This window comes from Urocitellus parryii, chromosome 10 (assembly GCF_045843805.1).
Source record: "Urocitellus parryii isolate mUroPar1 chromosome 10, mUroPar1.hap1, whole genome shotgun sequence".
NCBI classification, from domain to species: Eukaryota; Metazoa; Chordata; class Mammalia; order Rodentia; family Sciuridae; genus Urocitellus; species Urocitellus parryii.
The window spans coordinates 144147448-144174864 of NC_135540.1; the positions used below are offsets into that span (position 1 = coordinate 144147448).

The 27417-nt window shown below is 60.4% G+C and overlaps 2 protein-coding genes and 1 long non-coding RNA gene across 5 annotated transcripts; 2 read left to right on the forward strand and 1 right to left on the reverse strand.

The window, feature by feature from the left end:
* The first annotated feature begins 1828 nt into the window (after window positions 1-1828).
* On the forward strand, window positions 1829-7617 carry LOC144257198 (uncharacterized). The gene is made up of 2 exons (XR_013344390.1): window positions 1829-1913; window positions 2725-7617. It is a non-coding gene; the product is annotated as an uncharacterized LOC144257198 (long non-coding RNA).
* A 3135-nt stretch (window positions 7618-10752) lies between these two features.
* Idua (alpha-L-iduronidase) lies at window positions 10753-26363 on the reverse strand. Of its 3 annotated transcripts, none has more exons than XM_026379438.2 (14): window positions 24607-26363; window positions 23828-23968; window positions 14065-14153; window positions 13830-13937; window positions 13556-13651; window positions 13259-13461; window positions 13011-13109; window positions 12688-12904; window positions 12108-12320; window positions 11913-12034; window positions 11711-11836; window positions 11560-11636; window positions 11075-11175; window positions 10753-10947 (listed from the first exon to the last, which is right to left on the reverse strand). In XM_026379438.2, exons 1-14 carry the CDS (start codon window positions 24744-24746, stop codon window positions 10841-10843), a joined length of 1839 nt encoding a protein of 612 aa, XP_026235223.2. In that variant the 5' UTR covers window positions 24747-26363; the 3' UTR covers window positions 10753-10840. The 3 variants fall into 3 exon arrangements, with proteins under 3 accessions (XP_026235223.2, XP_026235222.2, XP_026235224.2); XM_026379437.2 differs by having other exon boundaries at window positions 13011-13190; XM_026379439.2 differs by lacking the exon at window positions 24607-26363 and having other exon boundaries at window positions 13011-13190; window positions 14065-14149; window positions 23828-23932.
* Window positions 18751-23256, forward strand: Slc26a1 (solute carrier family 26 member 1). The gene is made up of 3 exons (XM_026379436.2): window positions 18751-18823; window positions 20020-20638; window positions 21369-23256. Exons 2-3 carry the CDS (start codon window positions 20048-20050, stop codon window positions 22890-22892), a joined length of 2115 nt encoding a protein of 704 aa, XP_026235221.2. The 5' UTR covers window positions 18751-18823; window positions 20020-20047; the 3' UTR covers window positions 22893-23256.
* Window positions 26364-27417: the final 1054 nt, after the last annotated feature.

Consider the following 27417-nt stretch of genomic DNA (forward strand, 5'->3'; position numbering starts at 1 on the left):
TGGGAGGCGAGGTGTCCTCAAACTACGCTTGGATGGGACAGGGCTGACAAGTCTCGGGTGATGCAGGTCAAAGAGGTCCTCCCCCAGATGCCTGGCTTTACCTAGTGCCCTTACCGGGGCAGGTAGGGTCCCACAGCCCCCTGGAGGCTTCCCTGCCATTCACCAACTAAAGATAGTGATCACAAGGACAAGAACAATAATAAATGGGAGGAAGAGGTGAGAGACACTCTTTTGTCCTCTCCACCAGGCAGGTGTCTTGGTGTTCCCTGGTACCCATGAAGAAACAGCCTCAGAGAGGACAGGTAAGTTACCCACGACTTGACATGGTGCAAACTCAAGCCACTCAGCTGCACATACTCAGCACAGGCACTCACTGGCTCCACAGCCTCCCCACCTCCCTCCAGCAGGGACTCCCTTACCCATCCCTTAAATTCTCTCTGGCCTCTCAGGCTAACTCCCTATGGTGTCTCCTCATTACCTTGTCACAATCAAGACTTTACAAAGTGTTTCCTGGCTTCCTCAACACAAGCCCATCACCTCTCTGAGGGCCTGGAAGCCTGGGGCCTACCCACACAATGTCTCCTGTTCCTCTACTCTGACCAAATCACACCCTCTGCCAAGGGCCTTCTCCATGCTCCAGGGACTTCTGCCTGCTGCTCTTCCCTGAGAACCCAGATGAGAACAGCCTCGCCTCTCTGGGCTCAGAGGTCCCCTCTTCCAGGAAGCCTTCCAGGGAAGACTGAGCTGGGGAAGGCCCTGCAGGGCATTGTCCTCAGCCCAGAATCCTATCTGTGGGCCAGTTTGGCAAGTGGTAGGTGGGTGGAGGAAAGCCTATGGCACCCTGGGTTAAGGTCTAGGTGCCCATGGGGTAATCCTCCCAGGCATGTAGGAAGCCAGACTGGCACCCTAGGGCCCTATCTCAGAAGCAGTCCACAGACCCTGCCTCTGGGGCACCTGAGGACTGTTGGGCTGAGGCTAGGTCTCACAGACAGGTGTTCCAGGACGAAATGGGCAGGTGAGTGGAGAGGTCTGGGCTAGCATGGGGTAGGGCTAGACTTCACAGGCAGGTTTGTGAGGAGACACCGCCGAAGCGTGAAGAGCTCCAACAGGTGTGCAGCTGCTGAGGCCAGGTGTTCCTAAAGTTGGCTGTGAAGTGCGGGGAGGTCAGAAGGAGGAGGTGGCCTAGGGGCGGGAGAGGTGATCAGTGGGGAGGAATCACGGACAGGTGCAGCAACCACAGAATGTGTGGGAAGAAGTGCGCCTGCGCCCAGTCTTCTGTCCCCCCCCCCCCCCCCCCCGGCGTTGCTTACGGCCGGCTTCTCCCGCCCACTACCCCACCTCCGCGCCGTTCCTCCCAGTCCCATCCCCTGACCCTTACCCCTCACCCGCCCCCTGCTCCTCCAGCCCCTTCGCCTGCGTCCCGCCGCCACCTCCGGCCCCTACCCAACCTTTCCCCAGCACCAGCCCTCCCACCCCGAGGGTCTCCGGCTCCCGGCCGCCCGGCTTCCCCCCAACCCTGCCCCTCCCCTCGCCTCCCCTCCCCTTCCGCCCCGCCCTGCCGGCGCTGGGCTCTGGCGGCGCGGGGACCCGCTGCCCTCTGGCGGAGACGCGGGGCGCGGCGGCTCCCGGGGATTCGGCGGCCCCGCCCCGCCACGTCTGAGTCGGCAGCCCGCGCAGGGTCCGACCCAGCCGAGGGCTCCTGAGCCCTGGGCTCCGGAGCCAGGAGCTGCGCGCGCTGCCACCTCCCGCGACGTGTCGTTACTGGGCCCGGAACAGGGAACCTGAGTGGCCTGTGCAAACCCTGCCCCTTTAAAAGTGAGACCTACTCCCTGGCCTGGCGCCGGGTCGCCATCAGACCCCATTGCATTACTGAGTGGCTTGCGTGAGCTTCTGGCTCCCACCTGTCTGCGCAGGTAAGCCCCATAAATCTTAATTCGCTCCTCATGTGACCCTCATTCTACAGGGACTTGCTGGGCCCTGGCTCTGTGCCAGGCAAGTGGAGGGCCAAGCCCCTGAGGGGGTGGCCTCTTAGCAGGTGTAGGGGCTAGTGAGAAAAGCGAAGAGGGCCAAAGAGCTTGGAGAGAATGAGAAGCATCAGGGATCAGATCATACCACTGTCCTCTGGAAAAAAATGTGAAAGCTGCTCCAGACATGGGTCTTTGGCAGCAAAGGAGAGAAGGGAAATCAAGACTGCCTGCCCCTACCCTGCTCAACCAGCAGAGCCCAGATGGGTGGCAGGTGGAGAGCAAAAGGCCAACCCCCAGGGCCACTCAGGGGAGGGAGGCTCCTGAGGATAGCAGGAGCAGGAAGAAACACCTAGGCTGGGAGAGAAGCCCTTCAGGAGGAGGGAGGGCTGTGGTGCCAGAGGGCACCTGGGGACTCCAGACTCAGAGTAGGGAGAAGGTCTTGCCTCACAGCAGGGAGAATCACCCTGGACCACAGAGTTTGTGCCTCCAAAGGAGGCTCGAACACAAGCTGGGAAGGGTCACACAGTTGCATGTAACTCAGTCCAACCCTAGAAACACACACAGGATCCAGGAATCCAGAAAATATCCAGTACATGCTAAGTGCCCCGTAAAGACAATCAGACGTGGAGATAAGCAGGAAATCAACCCATATTAAGGGGGAGCTCAAGCCAAATTGACCAGAGTTGACAGGCAGAGGTTAGACCAGGTGAGCACATCACACGCATCCTGAGACTGCCTTCTGTTTGTAATGCTGCAGGAGAGACACGAGGGGACGCAGAGACAGACAAGAGCGTGAAGCTTCAAAGTGAATTTCCACAAGTGGAAACGAAGTGCCTCTGATAAATAAGACAGATGGGACTGATGGCAGGCTGTGAAAGCCAGGCTCGCCACACCTGCCTGCGACAGAGCCCGTCCAGTGAGGCAGAACAGCTGGGGAGAACGGGCATCGCAAGCTGCGGAACTCCCAGCACAGGCAGAACCAGGAACCCACAGGAGAAGGTAGAGAGGTGGGGAAAGAAGAAATCCTCTGAAAAAAAAATGGCCAGAATTTTCCCAAAGGTGATGATTGAAAAACAAACCGACAAGCAAGAAAGGCTGACCAGACCTGAGTGCAGAAGAAGTCAAGTAACATCAGTATCAGGATTCGGAGAACCAGCCCAGCGGAGAGCACCAAAGCAGCTCTGAGGAGGGGTGCCTTTCGTGCAGACTGGCAAAAGATGCTCCTGCAATAACCCAGGCAAGGAGACACCTGCGTCTTCCGCACCCAGAAAAGAAACCTGCCAAGCCACGTGCCTGGCCAGCAAAGATGCCTTTTAAAAACAAAGGCGAAGCCAGGACTTTTTCAGACATCTGAAGCTGAAAGAATCCATCCCCAGCAGATCTACAGCAAGGAAGGCTAAAGACGTCCTTCAGGAGAAGAAGGTAATGCCAGATGGCACCTGAATCTGCACGACTTGAGGAGGCCTGGAAACGGAGACTGCACCAGTCCTGGAGAGCATGGCCTGATTTGAGTCTCTGTAGAGACAGATGTTTAACGCAAAAGTAACACGGGCACTGAGGGGCTTCAGCCACATGAAAACCTCCAACATAGACTAAAAGCAGAAAGAGGCTGGGAAGAGATAGAAAAGAAGTGCCTGTGAGGCCAGGAACACCACGACCCTCGACCACGGCACATGGGCATGCTGCAGGAGGCCAGGCGTGGGGGTGCAGGCCTGTGGTCAAGCTGCTCGGCAGGCTGAGGCAGGAGGGTGGGTTATCCAGGAATTGAGGCCAGCCACACAGTGAGACCCCATCTCAAAAACAAAAGCTGTTTTATATCCTAAAGCATTAAAATAACAAAGAATTTCAGCTAATGGGGCAAGAAAGGAAACCAAGTAATTAAAACATTGATCCAAAAGAAGGCAGGAAAAGAGGGAAAAAGAACCAATGAATAATCAGGATAAAAGACAGCAAAATGAGGAAACTGTTAGGCGCACATACATTCAGGGTAAACGTGAATATTCTAAACATTCAAATTAAAAGGTGGAGGTTGTCAGATTGGGTACAAAAGCAAGACACAGACAGATGCTGCCTAGAAAAAACACACTACAATACAAAATAGGTAAGATGAAAGTGGGTGGAAAGATATACCATGTTAACACCAGGCAGAAGAAGTCGAGGGCAGCCAGAGCAGAGAGCATTTCCAGAGGCAGCAGGACTGTTCCATGGGGATAGAATGCTGAAATGTCAAAGGACTTCCACACCTTAAATGTGCATGCACCCAACGGTAGGCAAACACCACAGAAAGAAACTGGTAGGACTGAGCAGAGAACTGGACAGTACCCTTGCAGTACCTGATCAGCAGGTGGAAAGGATGGGGACATAGAAGAAACAAGCAACAGCTCAGCTCCTTGGCCTACTGGTGTCCACAGAACACACCATCATTTTCTGGGCACAGCCTCAGTATATTTAAAATGATTTGAGTCATTCCAAGCATGTTCTGTGGCCCCAGTGAAATTCTGTTAGAAATCAGCACAGAAGTGCCGGGTGTGGCTCATGGCAGAGTGCTGGCCCAGCACACCTGAGGCCCCGGTCCCTTGCTGAAATACCAAATCAAACCAAAGTGGAAGGAAAGGATAACATACCAAAAACTGAGGGCCGTGCTCCATGTAGTGAGTGGATGCTCACAGCACTCAGTGTGGAGTGTCAAAACGACAGGCTCCAAACCAGCGGCTTAGCTCCATCCCAAGACCATGGGAGCAAATGGCACCCCCACTGAGCAGGAGCCGGGATGTTGTGGTCAAGGTCAACACAGCAGAGAGCAGAGAAGCTTTGGAGAAATCAGTGACAGCAAAATGGACTCTTTGGAAAGATGATAAAACTGACAGATCTCTTACAATCAAGAGCAGCCAGAGCAGAGAGTATTTCCAGAGAGGGGCAGGCAATGACCCTGATTTGTGAATGCCAAGGCCAACTGCAGAGAACGCCATGGAATCAAACCTGGACCCAAGAGGCAGCATTCCCAGAGTCTGAACACACAGAGGGTGATACAGATGTGCATACCAGAGCCAACAGATGTGGCAACTAGAAGAAACGACACCCATCCTGGAAGACGGGAAGACCAGAGCCGGAACAGCCGCCTATCTATTAAATAATCTGAACTTTTGCTTGAAGAAAGCAGGAAGCCCAGCCAAGTCTACTGAGAGCCCAGCAAACACTCAAGGAGTCAACAGCAGCTCTGCAAAGGAAGAGCAGGACCACTGCTTGCTCCTGGGCAGCAGTGCAGACGCCAAACCCAGTGACCACAAAATGACATCTGTCATGAACCGGTGCATAAAATGTTTTATTGCAATTAGTCAAATGCAACAATATGAAGAGGAACACTGCATGGTGATCGGGGGTGGGGGGGTGTCCAGGGCTGTAGCATTGGCTTAATTATGAAAACCCACTAGCACAGCTGGCCACATCGACGGACAGGAAGGTTGGAACAGGGATCTCAGTGTTACAGTAAAGGAATAAAAAGACACAACACTTCCTCAACCTGGAAAAAGGTCTCTACCAGAAAGAAAATTAAAAATCCATCCAACATCACATGGGAGAGTAGATATTGGCCCTTCCCTGTGGTGAGCCGTTTCTGTGTACTGTGGCCGCCATTACAAGATGGCGCTGGTCTCCGCTGTAGTCCGTGACAAACAACTCCTTATCAGAATGAGTTGGCATGCTGTGACTTGGCACCCTATGAGAAAAGTCCACGTGGCAGTTGTGCATTGGGGCTTTATCTGCTTTATTAAGGCTGGGGCACATGGGAGTAGAGGGAGAAACAAGCAAAAAGACATGTCAAAACAAAGGCCTGAATAAAGTGCTGAAGGAAGAATCCTGTGTCGTGTTTCCTTTGCTGGCGAGGGGTCGCGGCACTTCCCACTGACATTGCAACCATGGTGTCTGTTCTTGGCCAGTGCAGTGAGGGCAAGGGAAAACATGACCCATGTGGAGAGGGGCAGGCAATGACTCTGATTTGTAAATGCCAAGGCCAGCTGTGCAGAGAACGCCATGGGATCTACAGGACGCCAATAGAACTCATGAGCTCTCGCACGTCAGGGCGCTAGACCCTCACACGGCACCCCTCAGGAACAGCAGCAAGCGACTCCCAGGCGTAGCTGGGGAGCACGGGAGTCTGCATGTTCAGTGGAGTGACCCAACCCTTCCACTGGCATTCACCACCCAGAACCCAAGGTGCAGGGCCACTGCCCATGTCGTGCCCTAGCCAGAGCCAACCCAAGGTGTCAGCAGGAGAAGGCAGACACGTTGCTCCCACCCACAGCACTCTCGCCGACTAGGGGGTGGGTCTGCGGAACTCAGACCACAGCGAGGACCGTGTGGCTGCATGGCAGCCAATTCACAGGAGAAGGCTGCTGACTCCTGGGTTCTAATGCTCCTCCTGCCTCAGCCTCCTGAGGAGTGGGGACCACAGTGTGGCCGCTGCACCCAGACACTAAAGGTGCATTGATCTCTGGTGACAGAAAGGGGCTGTGGAAATGGGGAGGGGTGAAAGGGTGAGGCAGGAGGATGGAATGGCCTAAGACAACTTTGGGGTGATGGGAAAGTCATCTGGATCAAGGCCAGGACTCATGGGTGCTTCTGTGCCCCGAGCCAGTGCGCCAAGCAGCCCCTGTCAGAGGCCTAGCACTTCAGAGCCCTGTCCCAGAGCCCTGTTGTGGCTGAGAGTCTGTGTCCCCCAGCTTCTGTGCCGAGCCCTAGCCCCCGTGGGATGAGAAGAGGAAGAGACATGAAGAGGGACAGGGCACCATCCACAGGCCGCGAGGTGGGCCTTGCAGGGCCCAGGATTGCTTCCTCAGCCGGACGTCCAGCCTCCACAGCTGGGGGTGGTTGATGCCCATCTCTGAAGCCACGAGTCTCTGCTGATCTGTGTTGGCAGCCTGGCTGCCCAGGACGGACTCTCTGGTCAGTCTTACCCACAGGGCTGTGTGTGTGACACCAGACCTGCCTCACAACTGGTCAGGGTGTGTTCTAGACTACTGGACAGGACAGCAGGTTGAACAGACCCTACCAGCTCTGGGCTCAGCCCCAAGCCCCAGAAGACATGTCCCCTGGCCTGAGCTGAATCTCTGCCTGGGGCCAGAGAGGACACTGGCTTGGGGGCTGACGGGTGGTACATCTTTCAGGTCTCCCACCTGGAGACTCCTGGCCTGCCCAGGCCTATTCCCACCAGGGCCATTGGCAAAGGTGCTGCCTGGAGTGTTTCTGTTGTCTGGAGAATGCACACCCCCACTCAGCAGCCCAGGTGGTCAAGGCCCATCCGCAGCCTCTGTGACCCCATAGGCCCTGCTCCTGGGACCTTGGTGATCAGCTTTAGGATAGGGAATCCTCCAGGCTACATACTAGGTGCCACAAAGGAATGGGCAGCAAGAGGCCCCCAGGCACAGGTCCAGTGCTGCCCACCACTCCTGCTGTTGCCTTCCCCACCTGGGCTGCTGCAGGGGGGTGTGCACTGCCCACCTGGGCCCTGTGGGGTCTCTGGGAATATCCTACAGGTGTCCACCAGGTGGGACGCCCCAACAGAAGGGAAGCAGGGAAGCTCCAACCTGGGGCTGGGCTGCCTGGGGTCACCCTGAGAGGGCAGCGCAGGCCTTGTCCTGGTGGCCCTGGCTGAGGGCCAAGGAAAAGGACGATATGCAGATCTGGGGCTGCACCCAGGCCTCCGCAGCCCTGGGAGGGTGTTCCCTCTAGGGCAGCCCTGCAGGATTGCCATGCCAGAGTGAGACCCCACCCACAGTCCCAGCCAGTCCTGGTGAGCCAAGCAGGGAGGTGGGCACACCCATGCCCAGGCTGCTCCCGGCCAGCTTAGCTCCTCCCTGGCCCTCTCCGCCTAGCTGGGCCTGGAATCACGAGCAACCCAGGACCTATGAAGGGGGCTCTCAGGCCAGGTGGCTCTGGGTGTGAGGCCAGGGCCACCCTGCAGGGGACCAGCCTCAGTTATCAGTGGTGCTGGAGGAAGTACAGGTAGAGGGACGGTTGCCCTGGCAACGGGAGGACTCCCCAAGAAAGAAGAAGTGGAGTGGAGTGCGAAGGGGCAGCTGAAGACTGGGGCTCCAGGGCCACCTGTGCTGCCAGGTGGGCACCCAGCTTAAGGCTGGACCTGCTCACCTTCAGGGAAAGGGGAGGCAGCCCCAGGAGAGAGCTTGTCTGTCCCCAGGCAGCCACCTGAGGAGGGTGCCATCCCTCCTCTGCCCCCAGTAAGGCCAGGAGAGAGGGTTACAGAAAGGGAGTAGGTGCCAGGCCTTGGGGCTCTCAGGAGCCTTGTGGCTCTGCAGGTGGAGGGCCACCGCCTCGCCACCTGAACAGTGCGGGCCTCTGGCTTGGGCTGACCTGAGCACCTGGAACAGCAAGGGGCAGGAGGCCAGAGTCCTGCACTTCAGGGCCGCTGTCATGGCCCAGGACCAGCAGCACCAGAGCCTGACAGAGGGCCGAGTCCTCCTGACTTGAACAGGACACCAGCACTTCCAGAGTGATATGCCTTCAGGGGCCTGTGGCTTGGAGACCATGAGAGACATGAGAGGTCCCTAGAATGACTGATGGCAGCCGGTAATGCTGGGACCCTGATGCCCCCATGGCTCCGAGGCCTCCCACCTGAGCAGATCCCTGTACCTGAGCCGGGTGGAGGGGCGGGTCCCCGAGGAGGACCTGGAAGTAGTCTCTGGTTTAAGCCACGGTGTAGTAGTGACTGCCTGGAAGACAGGGCTCTGAACCACTCCAGTCCCCTCCCATAGACCATGTGACTCAGGGCTCAGAGTGGGGCAGGGCGTCTGCAGCAGCCCTGTGTGGAGGCTGTGGGCTTGTGGACACTCTGGCCGGGCCTGCGCTCATTCAGGAGGCAGAGTGGGGCCTCCAGTGGGCCCCAGCTGGCCGGGCGGTGGTTGAAGACTGGAGGATTGCAGCGCCTAAGGACCTGGCCCTGGCCTGCAGCTGTCACAGGCAGATGCTCCTCTGTCCTTGCCTAGCAGGAGCCTCTATGCCACTCTCCTGCCACAGTGCATCCAACCGGGTCAGGGCGATGCTGGCTGGACCTGGGGCAGGAGACTGCACACACCCTCCCTGCCTCAGGAAGGTGTGCGTTCCATAGGGTGGGAGCTCAGGGGAGTCCAGGAGAGCCCACTTAGATGTCTCTGTGCCTCGCTCCACCTCTCAGAGGCAAGGCCTGGGGGGCTTGGTTCTGGGTGCCCCTGTGTACCTAGTTTCACATCCCACCCCCACCACCTCCTGGACAACAGGTAATGCTGGCAGGAAAAGGCTCCACAGGCCTGGCCTGCGACACTGCTGGACAGGTGGCCCTCAGGCCAACACAGCCAGCAGACAGAACTGCCAGCAATCCAGACCCTACCTCCTAGTGCAGGCTACTTCCTCCTGTCCCATGAAGTCCCCCTGGAAAGCAGCTCTGGATTCACCACTGAGCCCTGGTGAAGCCCCAACACCAGTCTCCACTTGGCCCAAAGGGCAGTGCCAGCCGAGGGCACGCATGTGCACTGTGATGTGCCACATGCAGGCAGGTGGAGCCTCTCCCACAAGCAGCCTGGGCTTCACATGCCCTCCCACTGCTGCGGGAGGGAAGGCACACGTGCAGAAGTGGCTTATAGCGCTGTGTCCAGCAGGCCACCCAGAAGGGGACAGAGGCTGTGTCCTAGCCCACTGGGCCTGGCCCTGGGAAAGGGCACACCCCACCCAAGTTTGGCTCTCCAACAGCAGCATCCAAAAGGCTGACTGCTGGCCAGACCCAGAGAGGAAGGAGGCTGGGGACTGGCAGGCCTGGGGAGACAGTGCATGGGCTGCCAGGACGGGCCAGGGCCTGTGCCTCAGAAATGCCCACATTTGTCCCAGGGCATCCACTCTGCTGTGACCCTCACAAACATCGTGTCAGATACTAGGCTTCTGCAGTGGCCATGGTAACAGGGACAGCATGGACACCCCTGGCTCTTGGCATGGCTTGAAGCCTGAGCCCCAAAAGCAAGGGCCAAAGGCGACATGTCCAGAGGCTGGAGGGTGGGGACCCAGCGACCCCAGGCCTGGCTGGCCCTGGGACCTGGCTGGGGAAGGAGCCCTGCTGAGCCCTCCATCAGCCTGGACGTGAGCTCTGCACTTAGCTGCAGGACAACCCCAGAAGACATGCTGGCTCCCGTGCCTCTATCCTCCACTGAAGACAGCTCTCTTAGCCAAAGGCAGCCATAGTGGGCACTGGAGAGGGGCTGGGGCCACGTCCCTCGGTGGAGCTCGCTGCTCCTGGACGGTGACCTTTCTTTGCAGCCTTCTGTCTGGACCTGCTGGTGCTCCTCTGCTCGGCAGCTGCCCCCACCTGCCTCTCTGCAGAGTGAGTGTCCTCACTCGTTTCTTCCTGGGCCCAGAGGACCTGGGGAGGTGGAGACAGCAGTCTTTTCTGCTGCTGACCACAGTCTGGCATGGGCAGGAATGCCCTGTCCCACCCTCCACCATGGTGCCCTGCAGATGCTCCTCCTTGGAGTAGCCTCAGTGCCCCATTCTGCAGAATGAGGAGGAAGGCGGGGAGCAGGAGTGGGGGCTGCCTCCCCAGGGGGACACCAGGGACCCCTGGTGGGCAGGACAGGCATCTCCACCTGGTAGCCCTCACCAGCAGCTCCACCTGGCGGGCTGGAGTCCTTGTTGGGAGGAGGCAGGCAAAGGCCAGGCTCCACCTGCTCTCCACCAGCCCTGTCCTCTTTCCCTGGTGCCAGTCCCCACTTGACCCAGTGTCCGTCCAGAAGCTGACCCAACACTGTGATGTAGAAAGGCTCTTTAAACTGTGAGGTGGGAGACAAAAGAGCTGGCACCCTATGACCAGCCAGCAGTTCACCAGGCTCATGGGTCCCTCATGAGGCAGGCACCTCCAGGTATGGTACGGGGTCAGAGAAGGGGCCCGGCCGGGCCCAGTAGTCCAGTGCTCGCACGCGGTAGGAGCCAGAAACAGCAGCTGTGTCTGGAGACACAAAGGTACATGTGTTATGGAGCGTGTGTCCACCTGAACCCACCTGAGTCCCCGAAACCCCCTGCCCCACGGCACCCAGTGGTGTGCTGAAACCCAGAGCCGTGGGTGTTAGGTGTACCTGGGCTGAACACAAAGAGGTTAAAAGTGGATGGCCTCCTGCTGACCGGGGTGTACACCTCACCATCCAGGGAGAACTGGATCTCATAAGTCCACAGGCACCTGGGGAGGTGGGGGTCAGGGTGGCCCCTGAGTCTGAGTGGGCAGGGTAGGGTGTGTCCATAGCCCTCCAGCCCCTTACTGGCATGTCCCCAGTCCAGCACCCTGGGCATTCTTCCTACAGGGACAGGCCACAGGAGCTGAGGGCAGAGGACAACGGCCCAGCTAAGGCTCTCAGTGTCCCCTGCAGGGGCCCAGCTCTCCAAGACAGGTGCGCAGTCCAGGGTGGCTGTGTGCAGGGGAGCGCATGTGCGATGGGGGCCGTTGAAGGGCAGAGGACAGGCCATTGGTCTGCCTTGCGGAGGGCATTGGGAACTCTGCAGGGGGAAGACCAGGTGGGCCTCTGCAGGGCCACACTGAGGAGGGGCAGTGGCCCCAGTCACGCACTTGGAGCCCACGCGCTCATCCGACCAGACCAGAGCCAGCTGCCCTCGGGTCAAGGGCAGGACACGGAGGCGGGTGACCTGCGGGGAGAGAGGGACTATGGCAGGGTGTGGAGGGAGTGGGCAGCTGCTGGCGGGGCAGGGGTGTCACTTGCCTGGCCAGGAGGCTTCTCGGGGCGCGCACACACGTGCACCAGAAGGAGCGAAGGCAGCGCAAGCTCAGGATGCAGTGTCAGGCTGCCGCCGACAGGGAAGGGGCGCGGCTCTGCAACCACAGGGTCCTGGGGACAACAGAGGGGCCCAGGTGAGAGAAGCCCCCCTGACCACAGGTCTCGGTGACACCCAGGGCCCACAGACCTCAGCTAAGCGCATGCGGCGGAACTGCTCCGCGGAGGGGAAGACCGGCCGGCCCATGCGCTGCCACTCGCTGTGGGGGCTGCAGAGACGGTTGTCCAGGTGGTATGTGACGTAGAGAAGCCCTGCGGGTGGGACGCTGGGGCTCATCTCACCTGCCCCGCCCCCTCCTGCCTGCCCTCCCTGGGCACCGCTCACCTGGGTGGGGAGGAACCCCATCCAAGCGCAGGGTCACGCGGATGCTGCGGTTGGGGTGGGCGTGGGTGTCATTGCTTGCATAGACCAGCATGGTGGCACGCCAGGCGTCAGTGGGGCCCTTAGGGTGGTGGGCACTGGCCAGGACGCCCACTGTGTGGTTGCTGTCCAGCACCACCCTGTGTCGGGACACCTCTGCCCAGAGCTGCTCTCCATCTACAGGGCCCAGGGTGGGGGTGTGGGGCTGTCACCATGTGCGGTAGCTGCCCCTCGGCCTGCCTTCCCACCATGTGCTCCTCCTCTTGCTGTCCTCACACCTCTCGGCCATAGAACCAGAGGGGATGGGGGCAGAAACTTAGGAGGACTAAGCCCCAAGACATAGGCACAGCAGGAAGTGTGCTTCCCGTGCCTCAGGGCCTTTGTACAGGACACTCCTGGCCCTGGAAGATACCCTAACTAGGTAAAGCCTGGGTCAGGGGCTCAGGGCCTTCTCTGGCCTTACCCATCTCAGAGGGAACATGCCAGGGGGCAGGTCTGTTTCCAGTCTGACCGAACACACACAGGAGCAACAAGGAGAGCTCACCCAGCAGGGCCAGCAGCCCCATGGCTGTGAGAACTGGCTTTCGCAGCAGCTGCACGTGGGGCGGGTGGGTGTTGTTCACCTGGAAGCGGGCAGTCAGCGTGCGCTGGGAGAAGGGGTGCGGGTGGTAGCTCAGGAAGGCGTTGTCATTGCTCAGGAGAGCATAGCAGACTGGGGAGCTGGAGTTGGCGACCAGCAGGTTCTGGTGCTGGGCGATGACCTGCGGGGGCCCAGGACAGCAGGGTCGTGGAGGGCCACCTGCTCACCCCACCCTGGAAGGTCAGCTGGCTGGCCTGGTGGACTCAGCAGCTACAGGGTGGGCCCACCTTCACCACCATGGCTGCGTAGGTCACGTCAGCCCTCCATGGCTGTGGCTGTGACCAGCCCACCAGCGGGTCTGCCTCATCGTTGTAGATGGGGGTATCCTTGAACGTGGGGAAGAGCTGCTGGATCTGCTGCACGGTGGCCACCTCCTGCTCCAGGATGCCGATGGAGCTGCCTTTGCCCTGCGGCAGCACCGGCCTCAGCACCGCAGCTGCGAGCCTGGCTGAGGGGGGCTGGGCACAGCACACACCTTCTTGTGCAGGGAGATGTAGTCCAGACGCACGCCCACCTCGCCAGTGAAGAAGTTGGTGCCGTTGGCACAGTGCCCCAGGAGGCTCCAGCAGAGCGGGGACCGCGGGGGCGGGTGGAAGGAGTCGCCGGGGCCACCCAGCCGTAGGGCAGGGCTGGCAGCCCTCAGACCCTCAGAGCAGGCATCATAGTAGTTCAGGAAGCCTGGAGCCCGTGGGTCCAGGGGTCAGGAGGGTCTGTGGGCACAGGGCCCCCCTCAAGCCCGCCCCACATGGTGGGACCGAAGCATGCCACACACCTTGAGTGGTCATGGACACGTTGTCAAAATCCTTGTGGTCTGGCTCATTCCATGTCTCGAAGTTCCACTTAGAAACCTGTGCTAGTCCGTACCTACCTGCAGAGTGTCCACCTCCATCCAGAGAGCGTGAGTGCCACCCGCCTCCCAGGGGTCCCCAGGACTGGAGATCTGAAGGTGAGCCCCCACCCCAGGAAGCCCAGGAGCCATGACAGGAGGGGGCCTGGGTGAAGGGGAAGGGGAGCCTCCAGGCCCCAGGGCATGCCCTCCCACACACCTATGTATCTCCTGGCCAGGAGAGAGACCAGGTCCCTCCACTTCACCACCTGCAGCTTGTCCTCAAAGTCATTGAAGCGTCCTGAAGGGCTTCCCATCAGCTCAAAGCCTGAGACACAGCAGGCAGCTGCCCCACTGCCTGCATAGTTCCAGCAGCCCACCCAGTCCCAAGGCAGCCCAGGCCACCACTGCCAGGGAGGACCCAGGGTGTCTGCAGGGGGCTTGTCCCTGCTTACCAGGCAGCAGCTGGTTCTCTTGGAGGAGGTCCAGATACCCGTCCAGGTGGGTGAAGTTGTAGCTCAGGCCCTGCCCGGCCGACCCCTGGCTGAAGGAGAGGAGGTGCTGGGGACAGCCAGGCATCTGGCAGCCCTGGGCTGGGACCACTGCCGCTCCCAGGCAGGGAGGGAACCATAAGGTGCCAGGCTGAACGTGTCTCCAGGGTGCCCACGCCCGTCCCTCTGGAACACCAACACTGTGGAAGCCTGTCACCCACAGCCTGGTATCCACCAGGGTCCTCATGTGTCCAAGCCTTTCAGAAATGGGAGCCTGGGGTGGAGGGGCAGGAAGCCGGGCAGGAGCCACACAACAGGACTGGGGGGGCGTCCTGAGGATGGCTGGCCTGGAGCAGAGGACTGGTACAGTGCCAGGCAGAACCTGGTTCTCGGCACCTCCTGGAGACAAGGGCCCCACATTTGGCACCCTCACCATCCTCCCATCCTCCCAAGAAGCAACTGAATGGGCAAGTCAGGAAGGTGGAGGGTCTCCCCACACCCTCAGTCCAGACGGATTCTCACAGGGCTCAGGTTCAAGAGGGACGGGTATCATCAGACAACCATGTGGATCTTTAATAGGCCGTCAGATGTTTGTTGGAGGGGATGTGACAGGAGTGCGAGCGAAGGGGGCAAAGGGTCAAGAGAGAGGACCTGTCAGAGTAACATCAAAGGCCTGCCAGGTGACAAGACACGCCAGTGATGTACACACATGCAAAGGCCCTGAGGTAGGCGTGAGCTCATGGTAGGGGCTCAGGCAGAATGAACAAGGTGTGTTTTGGGGGGTCTTGTGCCCATGTGAGGATGGGACATTGACGGACTGAAGTAGGAGCCCTTGCAGAGTTCTGAGCAGAGCATCACAGGGACATTTTGGAAGGGTCCCTGTGGCAGTGAATTGGAGTCAGAGCAGGAGCCAGAGACTGGCTAGAGGGCTGCAGGGGCTCCCAGCAAGAGGAGGGGTGCCCAGCTGGGCAGTGGCTTGGAAGCCCATGGGAAGGGGCTAGAGCAGATGGGCTTCCAGGGAGTGGGTGAGGTGAGGTTTCTAACAGCAGCTTGGAGGAGCAGGATGAGCCTGCAGGAAACTGGTCTGGGTTTGGTGGTGGAAAACTGGCAGCCTGAGGGGGGCCTAGGTAAGGGTGCTGGTGCTCAGGGGTCTGGGGCCAGCTCAGTAAAGAGTTAGGAGAGCCAGCCAAGGTCTGCCACTGTCCAACCCAGGCACTAGTCCTCCCCCTGGGAGTCCACTGCAGCCTCTAGCCAAGGTCCAAGGGTTAGGGTTAGGGTTAGGGTCCAGGTCCCAGGACATGTGCCCCCAGAGGGCCTGCAAGACAGCTCTGAGTTGTCTGGGATGGCAGGCAGGTGAGGTCACCGTGGTAGACAGTGCAGTCTGGCTTGACCACTGACAGATGAGTCACAGCTTAGTGATGACCCCTGCCCAGCAGGTGGGGACAGCACCCCTTCTTCAGGTTCCCAGCGTGTCCTTCTCCGCTCCCTCACACCCTGGAGCAGAGCCTGGGCCCAGTCCTCGGTCCACAGACCCAGCTCCTGGGGCTCCCTCTGCTGGATCTGCTGCACCCACTCCACCTCAGCGCTCTCAGACAAGGGTCACAGTCAGTAGCAAATAAATGAAACGTTACAAGCACTTGGATAAAGATTAATGCGCGGTCGCTGACAGCGACCGGTTCCGAAGTCCTGGAGGTAATGAGGGGACACAGTCACAGGCTCCCGTTTTCTCTGCAGATCTCCGCGGCCATAACCCCACCTAGCGCCCACTCCAGGGACCGGCCGGAGGGTCTAATGGCCCTAGCAGCCAGGGATGCAGGATGCCAAGATGGCCCCAGCGGCTGCCCCAGACCCAACCCCAGGGACCTGTCCTGTGGCCCCACTTTCGGTGGGTCAGTCTCCCTCTGCCTCAGCCCCCACTATGACAGGATTCCAGAGGCCTAGACTCAGGAAGGGACTAGGCCGGCGAATGGTGAGGTCCACTCCAAAACTCCCCTGCAGAGCCAGCTGGGGCCAGGAAGCGAGAGGCACCTCTACAGGGCCAGGCCCCGCGGGACCGCGCCGAGCCTCACAAGGGCCCATTCACCGCGCTGGTGCCCGTTGGGCCCCAGGCCCCCGCCCCTGGCCGAGCGCGTGCGCCGCTAGAACGCAGCCGCTGCGGCGCGGTGAGTGCACGCGGCTGGGGTGAGGGCGGGCGGCCCGGGTGGGCTAGGCGGGTGCGCGAGGTGACACGGCCGGGGAAGCGTGCACGGGGGCGCGCAGGCACTGGGGCGTCCGCACGGTGGAGGGGTGAGCGGGCCGGGCCGCGCGTTTTGGGGGGTGGGCGGCCTGCAGGGGGTGCATGCAGCGGGGGTCGATGAGCGGGCGGGTCCGCGCGTGCGGCGAGGGTCAGGGCAGTGAGCTCGTCCGCCCGCGCCTCCGCTGAGGGTGGGATGGCAGCGTGGGAGAGACGCGCAGGGTGGGCAGCGGCCGCGCGCCCTGAGGGTGGGGAACGGGGCGGAGCCAGGCCGCGCTCCCGGCGTGGGAAAGAGGCCGCCCAAGCTCGGAGGCGGGGAGAACCTGCATCTCTGCCCCGCTGGGGTCTTCTGAACCCCGCTGCACGCTTAAAGGATAAAACGAAGGAAATCACGGGGCCGCACTGGACGAGATAGGCATGCAGCGGGGTCCCGGCGGACTGAAGGCGCCGGACCACAAGTCGCTGCCCTGAGTGGGCCCAGCTGAGAGCGAGGGAGCCTGTGGCTCCCGGGCGCGCTGCGGGTGGGGAGTGGTCCTGACCTCAACACAGAGAAACCGCGGCTGGGGGCTGGGAGCCCTAAGTCCCAAGGGCCCTCCTATTCTCTCGCCTGGAGTCTGGAGGTGTGACCACAGTTGCATCTCCCCTGCGGAGACACCCCTACCAGGCAGGGCAGGCGGAGCCCGGAAACCTGTCAGCCAGACCACAGAGGGGGGAGAGGCTGCCCCTACACTGTTCTGTACTGCCCAGGTGACACCCCCCACCTTGCCCTGTGGACCCAGGATCCATCCTGCCATCTCCAGAGAGACCCCAGGAAAGTGACTCAGCCCTGGTGGCCTCCTGGGTAGTTCTTCACTGCCCCTCCAGGGGTAACTGGGCAGATGAGAGTTTTATGACGCCCAGTAGCTGCCTTCTGGACAGCAGAAGGGTCCCTTATCTGCCTCAGAAGGCATGCTGCGATTCACCCCCACCACACCCACTGGAAGCCACACTCCCAACCACTGGGCAAACAGTGGGCCCCTCAGGACTGGGGTCCAGGAGGAGGAAGGCAGAGCCCCTGCAGAGGCAGGGGAGATGGTGGGGTCCTGGGCAGGGTCCTCCAGCAGCAGCAATCAGATCTGGAGAGGGCATGGGTGGGGGCTATGGTAACAAAGGTGGGGTATCCAGCTTAACCTCATCTCCCACTCAGGCTTCCTTCCACCCACCTAATTCCACACCCATTTAGTCCCCAGACAGGGCTGCTGGTCTTCCCTGGCCAGGCCCATGGCATCAGGAAGCAGAGCTTGGCTTGCAGGACGAGGTTCCAGGGTGGGCCCTGGTTGGGAGCTGCTTCCCCCTGGGGCTCTGCTCCCCACCTCAACATCTTACTGTCTCCTCCTGGGGGAGGAGCCCAGGATCCCAGCTGGTGTTACAAGACACGTGTTGATCCTAATTCCCTGGGGAAGAGAGAGGGCTGGTGGCTTCACTGTGCCCAGAGCCACGCAGGCACAGCAGGCCAGGCCAACTGCACCTCCCAGTCCCACTGGAGGGGCCGACCACAATCTGTGGGGCCTCCCTGCAGGATGGAAGAGCACCTAGCCCCCGCAGCCCCAGAGCCAAGCCTCCTGACGCATAGCGACGTCCCCATAAGCCCACTCCTATCCAGATGGGGCCTGGGGTTCTGAAAAGTCACTGTAGAGACAGCCACCCACCTTAGTTCCTTCACTTTGGGCCACTCCTGAGTACTTGGCTTAATCCCTTCTAAGGGGCCACTTATCTTCAGCCAGCCCTACAAAGCAGGTGCTGTTGGTCCCACCCTGCTCAGAGGAGAGGGTGAGCTGCATGGGGACCAGGAGCCCACCCACAGTCACACATAGGACCCCCTCTGGCAAGAGCCAGAAGGCACACCTTTCACAGGAGGCACACCTTTCACAGGAGTACATGTGTGCACACACCAGCAGCCTGGGTCTGGTTTCCTCACAGGGACCCAAGACAGAGGTTGGGGACATGGTCACACTGTGCCCAGTTGGCTGTTGTGCCTCCCCTGTTCCAGCTTGGACCAGGCCAGGCTCCTGACAGAATGGATAACATCTAGCAACTGGACAGGGGCCTTGCCTCCCCACCCGCCAGGGGTGCTGTGCTCGCCTCTGGCCAGGTCTGAGACACTGGGCACCCTGCTCCAGCCACTCATCCCACCCCTCCCAGCAGGGTGGCTGCCCCCAAGAAGGTGGTGGTCACTGGAGGCCCCTACAACTATAATTATGTGTGAGGCTCCGATTACAGTCTGACTCTCGGGATTGGCTCACTGGATCAGCACTCAGGTAGCACTGGCCGGGGGAAACCCATGACTCAGCTCTCTTTGGGGTAAATAATTGAACTGCAGGTCCGACACACACAGTGCTTCTCACAGGTCAGCCTCAGACCCGCTGTCCCAGAGGGCTTGGAGGGCCAGCCGGCCAGCAGGCCTCAGCCCCTCCATATTCTGAGGGCCACCAAGCCTGTGGGCACCACCAGGTAAGAATCATCCCTGCACCCGACCACCTGCCACAGCAGAGGCACTGGACAGCCAGGAAGGAGCAGGGAGGCTTGGCTCCGGCAGTTTCCTTGAGAGACTGGGGCGCAAGACAGGAGCATTTGCAGTCCCGTTCTGTATGCCTGGGCCCTAGGCACCTGCGTGAGCACCGAGATGCCAGAGACCCCTGTGGCAGGGGCTTGGGAGGAAGGGCTCACTGCTCTCACTGTTGCTGGGGACCATGTGGCCTGCCAGGCTAGGACCACCTCCCCACTCTCCCCAGAGGCTGCCCAGGGCCAGCCATAGCAGTGGCTCCTCACAGGTGCCTTGGTGCCCTGGGCTCTAAGGGCCAGAGAGTATTTGCTTAAGATTGCTATGAAGGGGATTTTGAAAACAGGTACTTTGGAGCCCGAGGAGGACAGGCCCAAGGTCGCAACTGTGGTCAGTGTGGCCTCTAAGCTCCGCCCCTGACACCCTGCACTTTCGCTCACCCAGGCAGGTCAGAAGGTGCAGGGATGGCCAGGCCTGCTGTTTGCAGAGTGGCATGCTGGCTGGGCAGGGAGACAGATGCCAGCTGCCTCAACTCGGTCCCAGCTGGCCTGGTGGGGTCTCTAAGCACTTTCTCTGACCCTGGGGGGCTGTTGGAGAGACAGGTGGGAGAGGCACAGATCTGGGTCCCTGGCATCCATGAGGCCCTCTGCCCCACTATTCTGTGTTGTCCACTGTAGAGTGGTGATGGTCTGGGTGTGAGTATGGGGTGGACAGGAGGGCTCTTCACCAAACCATGGACCAAGGGAAGTAGCGAGGGCAGCTGAGCCACATCTGCCGCTGACACCCTTGGGCCTGAGGCCTGTGTGTACAGGTGGAGGCCCTTTCCCTCTCCCTTGGGGAGGACCTTGAGGATGCTTTGGGGTGGATTTCCGGCAGGAACTGCAGAGCCCACAGGCCAGGCAAGCCTGGACAGAACGTCTCTGGGCAATTTCTGAGATCATCGGGCTCACAGGAGGCACGTGGCTTGTTGCCCACATCTCTCCAGAAACAGGGTGTGGGAGCTGAGACCCAGCATCCCTCCATCCAGGGCCTGCTGTTGGCAGGCAACCCCTGCCCTCTGCCCGGTGGACCTGCAGCACCAGCTGGGCGCTGGCTCCTGGATCCATGAGGGGACTAAGGCCCTGACCACTTCGACTCTCCCTTGCAGGTTGGTCTGTGGTGCCAGGTGCTGCAGGATGGAGGCAGCCCCTGAGTCCCCGCAGCAGGGCAGGGGGCTGGTGCTAGTCCGCCGGCAGCCCCCTGCGCAGAAGCGTCCACTGGAGAGGCTGAAGGCCAGGCTGTGGCGGAGCTGCACCTGCAGTGTGCCACGAGCCTGGGCGCTGGTGCAGAGCCTGGTGCCCGCCACACGCTGGCTGCGTGAGTACTGTCCACGGGAGGATCTGGCGGGCGACGTCATGTCGGGCTTGGTCATCGGCATCATCCTGGTGCCACAGGCCATTGCCTACTCCCTGCTGGCCGGGCTGCAGCCCATCTACAGCCTGTACACATCCTTCTTTGCCAACCTCATCTACTTCCTCATGGGCACCTCGCGCCACGTCAACGTGGGCATCTTCAGCCTCCTGTGCCTCATGGTGGGGCAGGTTGTGGACCGCGAGCTCCAGCTGGCTGGCTTCGACCCCTCCCAGGACAGCCTGGGGCCTCAGGGCAACAGCAGCACCCTCAACAGCTCCACCACCTCCCTGGTGCTGGGGCCACCAGGCTGCGGGCGGGACTGCCACGCCATCCGTGTCGCCACCGCCCTCACGCTGGTGGCTGGCATCTACCAGGTGAGGAGCTGCATGGGAGGCAGGGCTGGCTGGTTCAGCTGCTCCTGCTCAGGGGCTTGCTGCCCACCACCACGGAAGGCCATGGGGAAGTACAGGTCAGGACCAGAGAGGTTCCCTCACCTTGAGGCCAGGGCCTCCTAGAGGGCAAGGCAAGGGCAGAGGTGGGCACACAGGGTGACCCATGCCTAGGACCCCAGGGGCTGTGGATGCAGACAGGAGGGGCCCGAGCAGCTGGCCTGGCCAGCGGCAGCGTGAGTGGGGCTGCTGGGCCAAGCCTGGCTGTAGCTGAGACAGCTGGGCCGCAGCCCCACGGCCTCCTGGGTCTCCTGTCCCAGGTGAGCTTGGGTGGGGATGCTTCCCATGGCCTCCCCACCCCCATCTGCCCCTTCCCAGGCTGTCTGCCTGATCCCTCCTGTGGTCCCTTCCCTGCCTGGGAGGGGGCGGGCTGTGCCTGGGCAGGACACAGAAGGAAGGGGCTGCCTTCTGACACCAGAGCCGTGACCCCTGAACAAGTCTAGTTCCAGTAGCAGCAGGTGAGACATGACGCCCACAGTCACCTGTTGACACGCAACACCACGTGTGTCAGGTCTGCTGGCATGCGCCTGTCCAGATCACAGGGGCCAAAGGAGGGTCCCACTCTGGAAGCCAGCAGGTCACAGGCTGCACCAGCCGCAGACAGGCAGTGAGGTCTCTGCCTGGGCCTTCCGTGCTGACTGCACTCTGTCCACAGGTCCTCATGGGCGTCCTTAGGCTGGGCTTCGTGTCCACCTACCTCTCTCAGCCCTTGCTCGACGGCTTTGCCATGGGGGCCTCCGTGACGATCCTGACCTCGCAGCTCAGGCACATGCTGGGCGTGCGGGTGCCCCGGCACCAGGGCCCAGGCATGGTGATCAGCACGTGGCTAAGCCTGCTGCAAAGCCTGGCGCAGGCCAACCTGTGTGACGTGGCCACCAGCGCCGTGTGCCTGGCAGTGCTTCTAGCGGCTAAAGAACTTTCAGACCGCTGCCGGCACCGCCTGAAGGTGCCGCTGCCCACGGAGCTGCTGGTCATCGTGGTGGCCACACTGGTCTCCCACTTTGGGCAGCTCCACAGGCGCTTTGGCTCCAGCGTGGCGGGCGACATCCCCACTGGCTTCGTGGCCCCACAGGCACCAGACCCCAGGTTGATGCAGCGTGTGGCGCTGGACGCAGTGTCCCTGGCCCTGGTGGGCTCGGCCTTCTCCATCTCGCTGGCGGAGATGTTTGCCCGCAGCCATGGTTACTCCGTCCGCGCCAATCAGGAGCTCCTGGCCGTGGGCTGCTGCAACGTGCTGCCCGCCTTCTTCCACTGCTTTGCCACCAGCGCAGCGCTCTCCAAGAGCCTAGTGAAGACAGCCACCGGCTGCCGGACACAGCTCTCCAGTGTGGTCAGTGCTGCTGTGGTGCTGCTGGTGCTGCTGGTGCTGGCCCCACTGTTCTGGGACCTGCAGCGGAGCGTGCTGGCCTGCATCATCGTCGTCAGCCTGCGGGGAGCTCTTCGAAAGGTGAGGGGCCTCCCACGGCTGTGGCGGCTGAGCCCAGCAGATGCGCTGGTGTGGGTGGCCACTGCGGCCACCTGCGTGCTAGTCACCACTGAGGCTGGGCTGCTCGCTGGGGTGCTCCTCTCACTGCTCAGCCTGGCAGGCCGCACACAGCGCCCTCGGGCGGCCCTGCTGGCCCGCATTGGGGACTCGGCCTTCTACGAGGATGCCACGGAGTTCGAGGGCCTTGTGCCTCAGCCTGGGGTGCAGGTGTTCCGCTTTGCAGGGCCTCTCTACTATGCCAACAAGGACTTCTTCCTGCGGTCACTCTACAGCCTTACTGGGCTGGATGCGGGGCGCTCAGCTGCCACAAGGAGGGAGCCAGGCTCAGAGATGGGGGCTGGAGAGGGAGAGCCAGTTGATGGCAAGGACCTGGGTTCAATGACCAGCAGGGCCAGGCTGGTGCCCATGGTGACTGGCTTCCACACGGTGGTCATTGACTGTGCCCCACTGCTGTTCCTGGATGTGGCTGGCATGGCCACACTGAAGGACCTTCGCCGTGATTATTGGGCCCTAGGGGTCACCCTGCTTCTGGCCTGTTGCAACCCCTCAGTGAGGGATGCTCTGAAGAGAGGGGGCTTCCTCGGTGAGGACCAGGGCTCTGAGGATGAGCAGCTGTTCCCCAGCGTGCACAGCGCTGTGGAGGCCGCCCGTGCCCGCCGTGGGGAGCTCGTGGTTCCTGACTCTGCCCTCTAGCAGGGCCGGGGTCTTCTGGCATCCACTCCCCCCCATCAGCCATCACTAAGTTCCTTCTCCAGGAGCCTGCCAAGGGCTAGAGTCACCCAAGGATGCAATCTTGGGCCACCTCTGCCACAGAGAAGCCAGGGAACCTCAACTGAAAAGGGAAAGGGCAGCACTCGAACACACATGAGAACCCCACACGCTCGGCCTAAAACCTGTGCTGCCACCCTGGTGCCGGCAACACACACGGACCCTCGGCCCAAACTCAGAGAGACCATGCCCGGTCTGACACTCTATGTCAGATTCCCACAAATGGTGTGGCCTTCAGGGCGTCAAAAGGACACCCCAGCCCTGGGCCTACCCAGCCCCTGCCTCACAGGGAGGAGCTGGACAAGGGACCATGGGCACCAGGGCCTATTTCTGGAAGGCCACCATACCCAAGTGCTCCTCACACCTGGTGCTCACCTCTGGCCAAGACTTGCATGGCTGGTCCAGTGTCAGGGACAAGGTGGGAGAGCTACCTTGGTCCAGCCCTCAGGTGCATTGTCCCCGCACAGCTCTGCCAATGGCCACGCAGCCTGGAGCACCTGTCCTCACACCAGAACCAGGTGCAGCAAATGCAGCCAGATACTAACCTCCAAAGTGACTTCCAGGGCAAACCCAGCTAGGCCCCTTCCAGGGATCCAGGGCCTCTGGGCACACAGTGGGCTTCCAGCATTACCAGCCAGGATGTCCCCCTCCTGCCTTCCCCAGTGGAGGCTCTGACAGGAAGGCCTGTGCAGGGCTATGTGTCTTCAGAGCAGCCCCCAGCTCTGTTCCCCATGATGCCATTCCCCGCTGCCCTGCACTGTCCTCCACAGCTGGCCCACAAGACCAGGCCTACCTCTTCAGTGTCTCTGTAAGGTGGGCTCTGGCCAGCAGCCCAGTATGCCTGCCCCAGCATCACCCACCTGGCTGTGATGAGGTCCAGCAGCCAATGTGTCCGGACTTGCTTGATGCCACCATGAGGGACAGCACCCACGTAGGCAAGGTTGAGCTGCTGGTCCCAGCTGAGGTCGTAGTGGGCAGCCTGCTCATGTGGCAGTGGGGGACTGGGGATAGGACAAGGTACTCTGTGTTCACCCTGGGGGCTACAGTGGAGCAGCTTCCACACATCTGGCCCTGCCTGCCCAGGCCCGCCCAGTAGACATGGTGCCAGTGCGGCCAGCGAGTGATAAAATGACCCCTCCACCAGGAATGCCATGTGGTCTTGTCCTGGTGGGCTGGGAGCTCCCACAGGACACTCGCCCTGCCAGACAGGGAAGGGTCTCAACTCTCCAAGGAGGATGCTGGTATCACCCAGGGGTGGGAGTCAGCCCCCAAACCACTGGGCTGCCCTTTTGGGGAGTCAGGAAGAGGGCATCCTGAGCTCACAGCCTAAGTACCCACCAGGACTCTTCAGACTCCTGGCGCCAGGAAAAGCTCAGGGCTGACCGCAGATATCCAGCACAGAGAGTACCCATTCAGTAAAGCCCCAGACACCCCAAACTTGGAGTGGAGGGGAGAGGAGAGAAGACCCCCACCTGAGCCACGACGAAGTAGCTTGGTGTGTCCTGACTCCCTAGGGCCCACAGTGTGAAGGGCGGTGAGCCCGAGGGTTTCCCCAGATGCGACAGGGGGCCTCAGCAGCTAGGTGGGCGCCTGCTCTGGGGGCCTCCCGGGCCTCAGCGGCCAGCGCGGGGTGGCTCACCAGAAGCCGGTGCTCCTCCAGAAGTGCCGCAGGGGCCGCAGCGTGCGCGCCGCGTCCACGCGCACCAGGTGCGGGGCCTCGGCCAGGGCGGTGGCCAGGAGGGTGGCCAGGACCGCGAGCCGCGCGGCGCGGGGGCTCATGGCCGCAGGCGCTGGCCGCTCCCCACCTGCAGGACCAGAGGGTCAGACCAGCCGTTCCGCCGGCGGGGGACACCCACGTGACCGCCGCGGAGGAGGCCGAGGGCGGGGCCTCGCGGCCTGGAGGGGCGGCGGCTGGAGGCCCTCTTCCTGGAGCACTACGCAGGTCCCCTGTGTCCCTGCGGAACCGGCATTGCGACCCCGCCTTGCTGTGAGGGTGGTGGCCTTGGGAGAGCGTCTCAGAAATGCTCGGCGGGTGGCCCAAGAGCGACTGGGTCTTAGAGCAGGGCAGGGGCTGCGTGAAGTGGTCAGGGCCCACTGTGAGGCCTGAGGGATTGGAGGTGGGGGTGAGAAGGATTCAGAGGGGCACCGGAACAGGTGTGGCCAGAGGCCGCGCTGTCTTTGAGGAGTCAGGTAGCTACTTCTAATGGACAGCTGATGAGCGGCTGATGTCCTGGGGAGGTAAGCTCAGAGGTGTGTAAAGCTTAAGATCTGAAGTTTGGACACCAGCAGGTAGGCTATAGCAACGGGCAGCTCAGCAGTCAGGTTTCATGACAGGGAGAAAACCCCTCCCTGCCCCCTTCCCCCTCCCCGGACAGCGGAGCTCATCCCCGAGCCGCCAAGGTCACAGTTCTGGACGGAGATTCTAAATCTTGGGTCACCCGGACAGCTGTAAAGGGAAGATTGATGGAGAAAAGGGACTTGGGGCAGAGCAGGTGCTGGGAAGGGATGGATCCTGGGGTGAAGCACATCCCTGGCAGGGAGCTCAGGGCACAGCTGGGGCAGGCCTACTGGGCAGACAGGTCTGGAGAGCTGACCTAGAGGCAGAGGGGCACCGAGACGGTGGCGGAGACGTTGAGAGCAAGGAGAAGAAGAGAGAGGCGTCCCACCCGAGTCCTGGGCAGATGCCAGGTAGAGCGTCACCCACACAGGCCTGTGTTCCCAGCACTTGGGAAGCTGAGGCAGCATTGCAAGTTCTAGGCCAGCCTTAGAAATTTAGCAAGATCCATCTCAAAAAAAAAAAAAAAAGAAGAAGGAGGAGGAGGAGGAGGACGACGACGACGACAGTGACTGGGGTGTAGATCAGGGGTAACGCACCCCTGGGTTCAATCCCTAGTACTGGGGGGGAAAAAAGCTAAGCAGTAACTCGTGTGAAACTTAAGCCTGTGAAGCAGAAAGTACATGTGCCGGGCAGAATCCATCAGAGGTGACTCTCACCTGGACCTATTGTAGCAGAACTGGAAACCAAGAAAGTTCGCAGCAAGATTTTAAGAGGAACCAGAAGAAAAGTTCAGGTCACCTGCAGAGGAAGGCCATGGACTGACAGTGGCGAAGGAGACAGGGGCAGTGGGGGCAGGAAGCCAGGACCACTGCACGGTGGTGGGAGAACCACAGGAGTGGGGTGCTGGGGCACAGTGCAGCTCACCACCCCGCGGTCCAGGAGCTGGGAGCTTGATCCTGAGGGTGGTGATGTGGGAGGTGGGACCTGGCAGAGGTGGATCCTAGATGCTGGGGCCCTGCCCTCCCCAGGGATTGTGGGATCCCAATGTCTCTAGCTTCTTGTCTTGAGATGTGATCTCTCACTCCCACAGGCATCCCTGCCATCTGCCAGGGGGCTCTCACCAGAGCCAGTGTTATGCTGCTTCACAGCCTCCAAATATAGGAGCTAAATAAACCTCTTTTCTTTATAAAGCTACTGAGCTTTGGGTATTTCATTGTAGTAACATAAAATGGACTAATGGGGGGATGGGTTGGATCAATATACTTGGAGATGGAAGAACACTGGCAGTTTCCCCAAGATGCCTGTACCCAGGGTATTTCTGAGGCAGGTTCTGCAGCATGAAAGTTTCCCCACAAGAGTAGCCTGATACATGTAGCAATCCAAGGGAACATTGTATAAAACAATGGAAGGAAGGAAGGAATGAAGGATTAGAAACAGAATCTGAATACCCAGACAGCAGCAGCGGAATCAGAAGGAGGGATTAAAGTTCTGGGAACTTTTTTTGGCAGGAGGAGGTTAACATATTTTTAACACTGGATCCTCTTAAAATTTCAAGGTAAGATGTCATAATTAGCCATTTAAAAGAGAAAAAACAATGTATAAATTCCAAAACATCAAGGGAGGAAAATAAAATACAAAAATCAATTCTAAAAACCCCTTTAGGGGCTGGGGTTGTGGCTCAAGGGGTAGCGCGCTCGCCTGGCATGCGTGCGACCCGGGTTCGATCCTCAGCACCACATACCAACAAAGATGTTGTGTCCGCCGAGAACTAAAAAATAAATATTAAAAAATTTCTCTCTCTCTCTCTCTCTCTCTCTCTCTCTCTCTCTCTCTCTCTCTCCTCTCTCACTCTCTCTTTAAAAAAAAAAAAAAAAAAAAAAAAAACCCTTTAAATTAAAAAACTGAAAGGCCTGAAAGAGGCGGAGAGGGAAGTGCACCAGGCAGCCCGCATGGACACAGGCTGAACCGTGTGAAACTGTAAAACAGACTCACGAGCATCAAAGAACTGAGCTAGCAGCCAGGAATCCGGGTGAAAACCCAAGTGGGCAGGGCAGAGTGTCTTCTGAGCAGGGCTTACAAGCAGGGATCTAACAACGCTGGCTTGGGGAGGAGACTCCAGCGTGGCCAGGCAGGGCCAGTGTTCGCACTGCGTGGAGCTTGGGCAGCTTCACG

Bases quoted from the DNA above. Each gene is read 5' to 3' on its own strand.
- Slc26a1 (XM_026379436.2), top strand. From the start codon at position 20,048: ATGGAGGCAGCCCCTGAGTCCCCGCAGCAGGGCAGGGGGCTGGTGCTA. The intron at 20,639-21,368 runs GTGAGGAGCTGC...CTCTGTCCACAG, and splicing joins TGGTGGCTGGCATCTACCAG to GTCCTCATGGGCGTCCTTAG.
- Idua (XM_026379437.2), bottom strand. From the start codon at position 24,746: ATGAGCCCCCGCGCCGCGCGGCTCGCGGTCCTGGCCACCCTCCTGGCC. The intron at 13,462-13,555 runs GTGTGTGGCATG...CACGGGCTCCAG, and splicing joins CGTGTCCATGACCACTCAAG to GCTTCCTGAACTACTATGAT. The intron at 11,637-11,710 runs GCAAGTGACACC...CTCTCCCCGCAG, and splicing joins CCGAGAAGCCTCCTGGCCAG to GTCACCCGCCTCCGTGTCCT.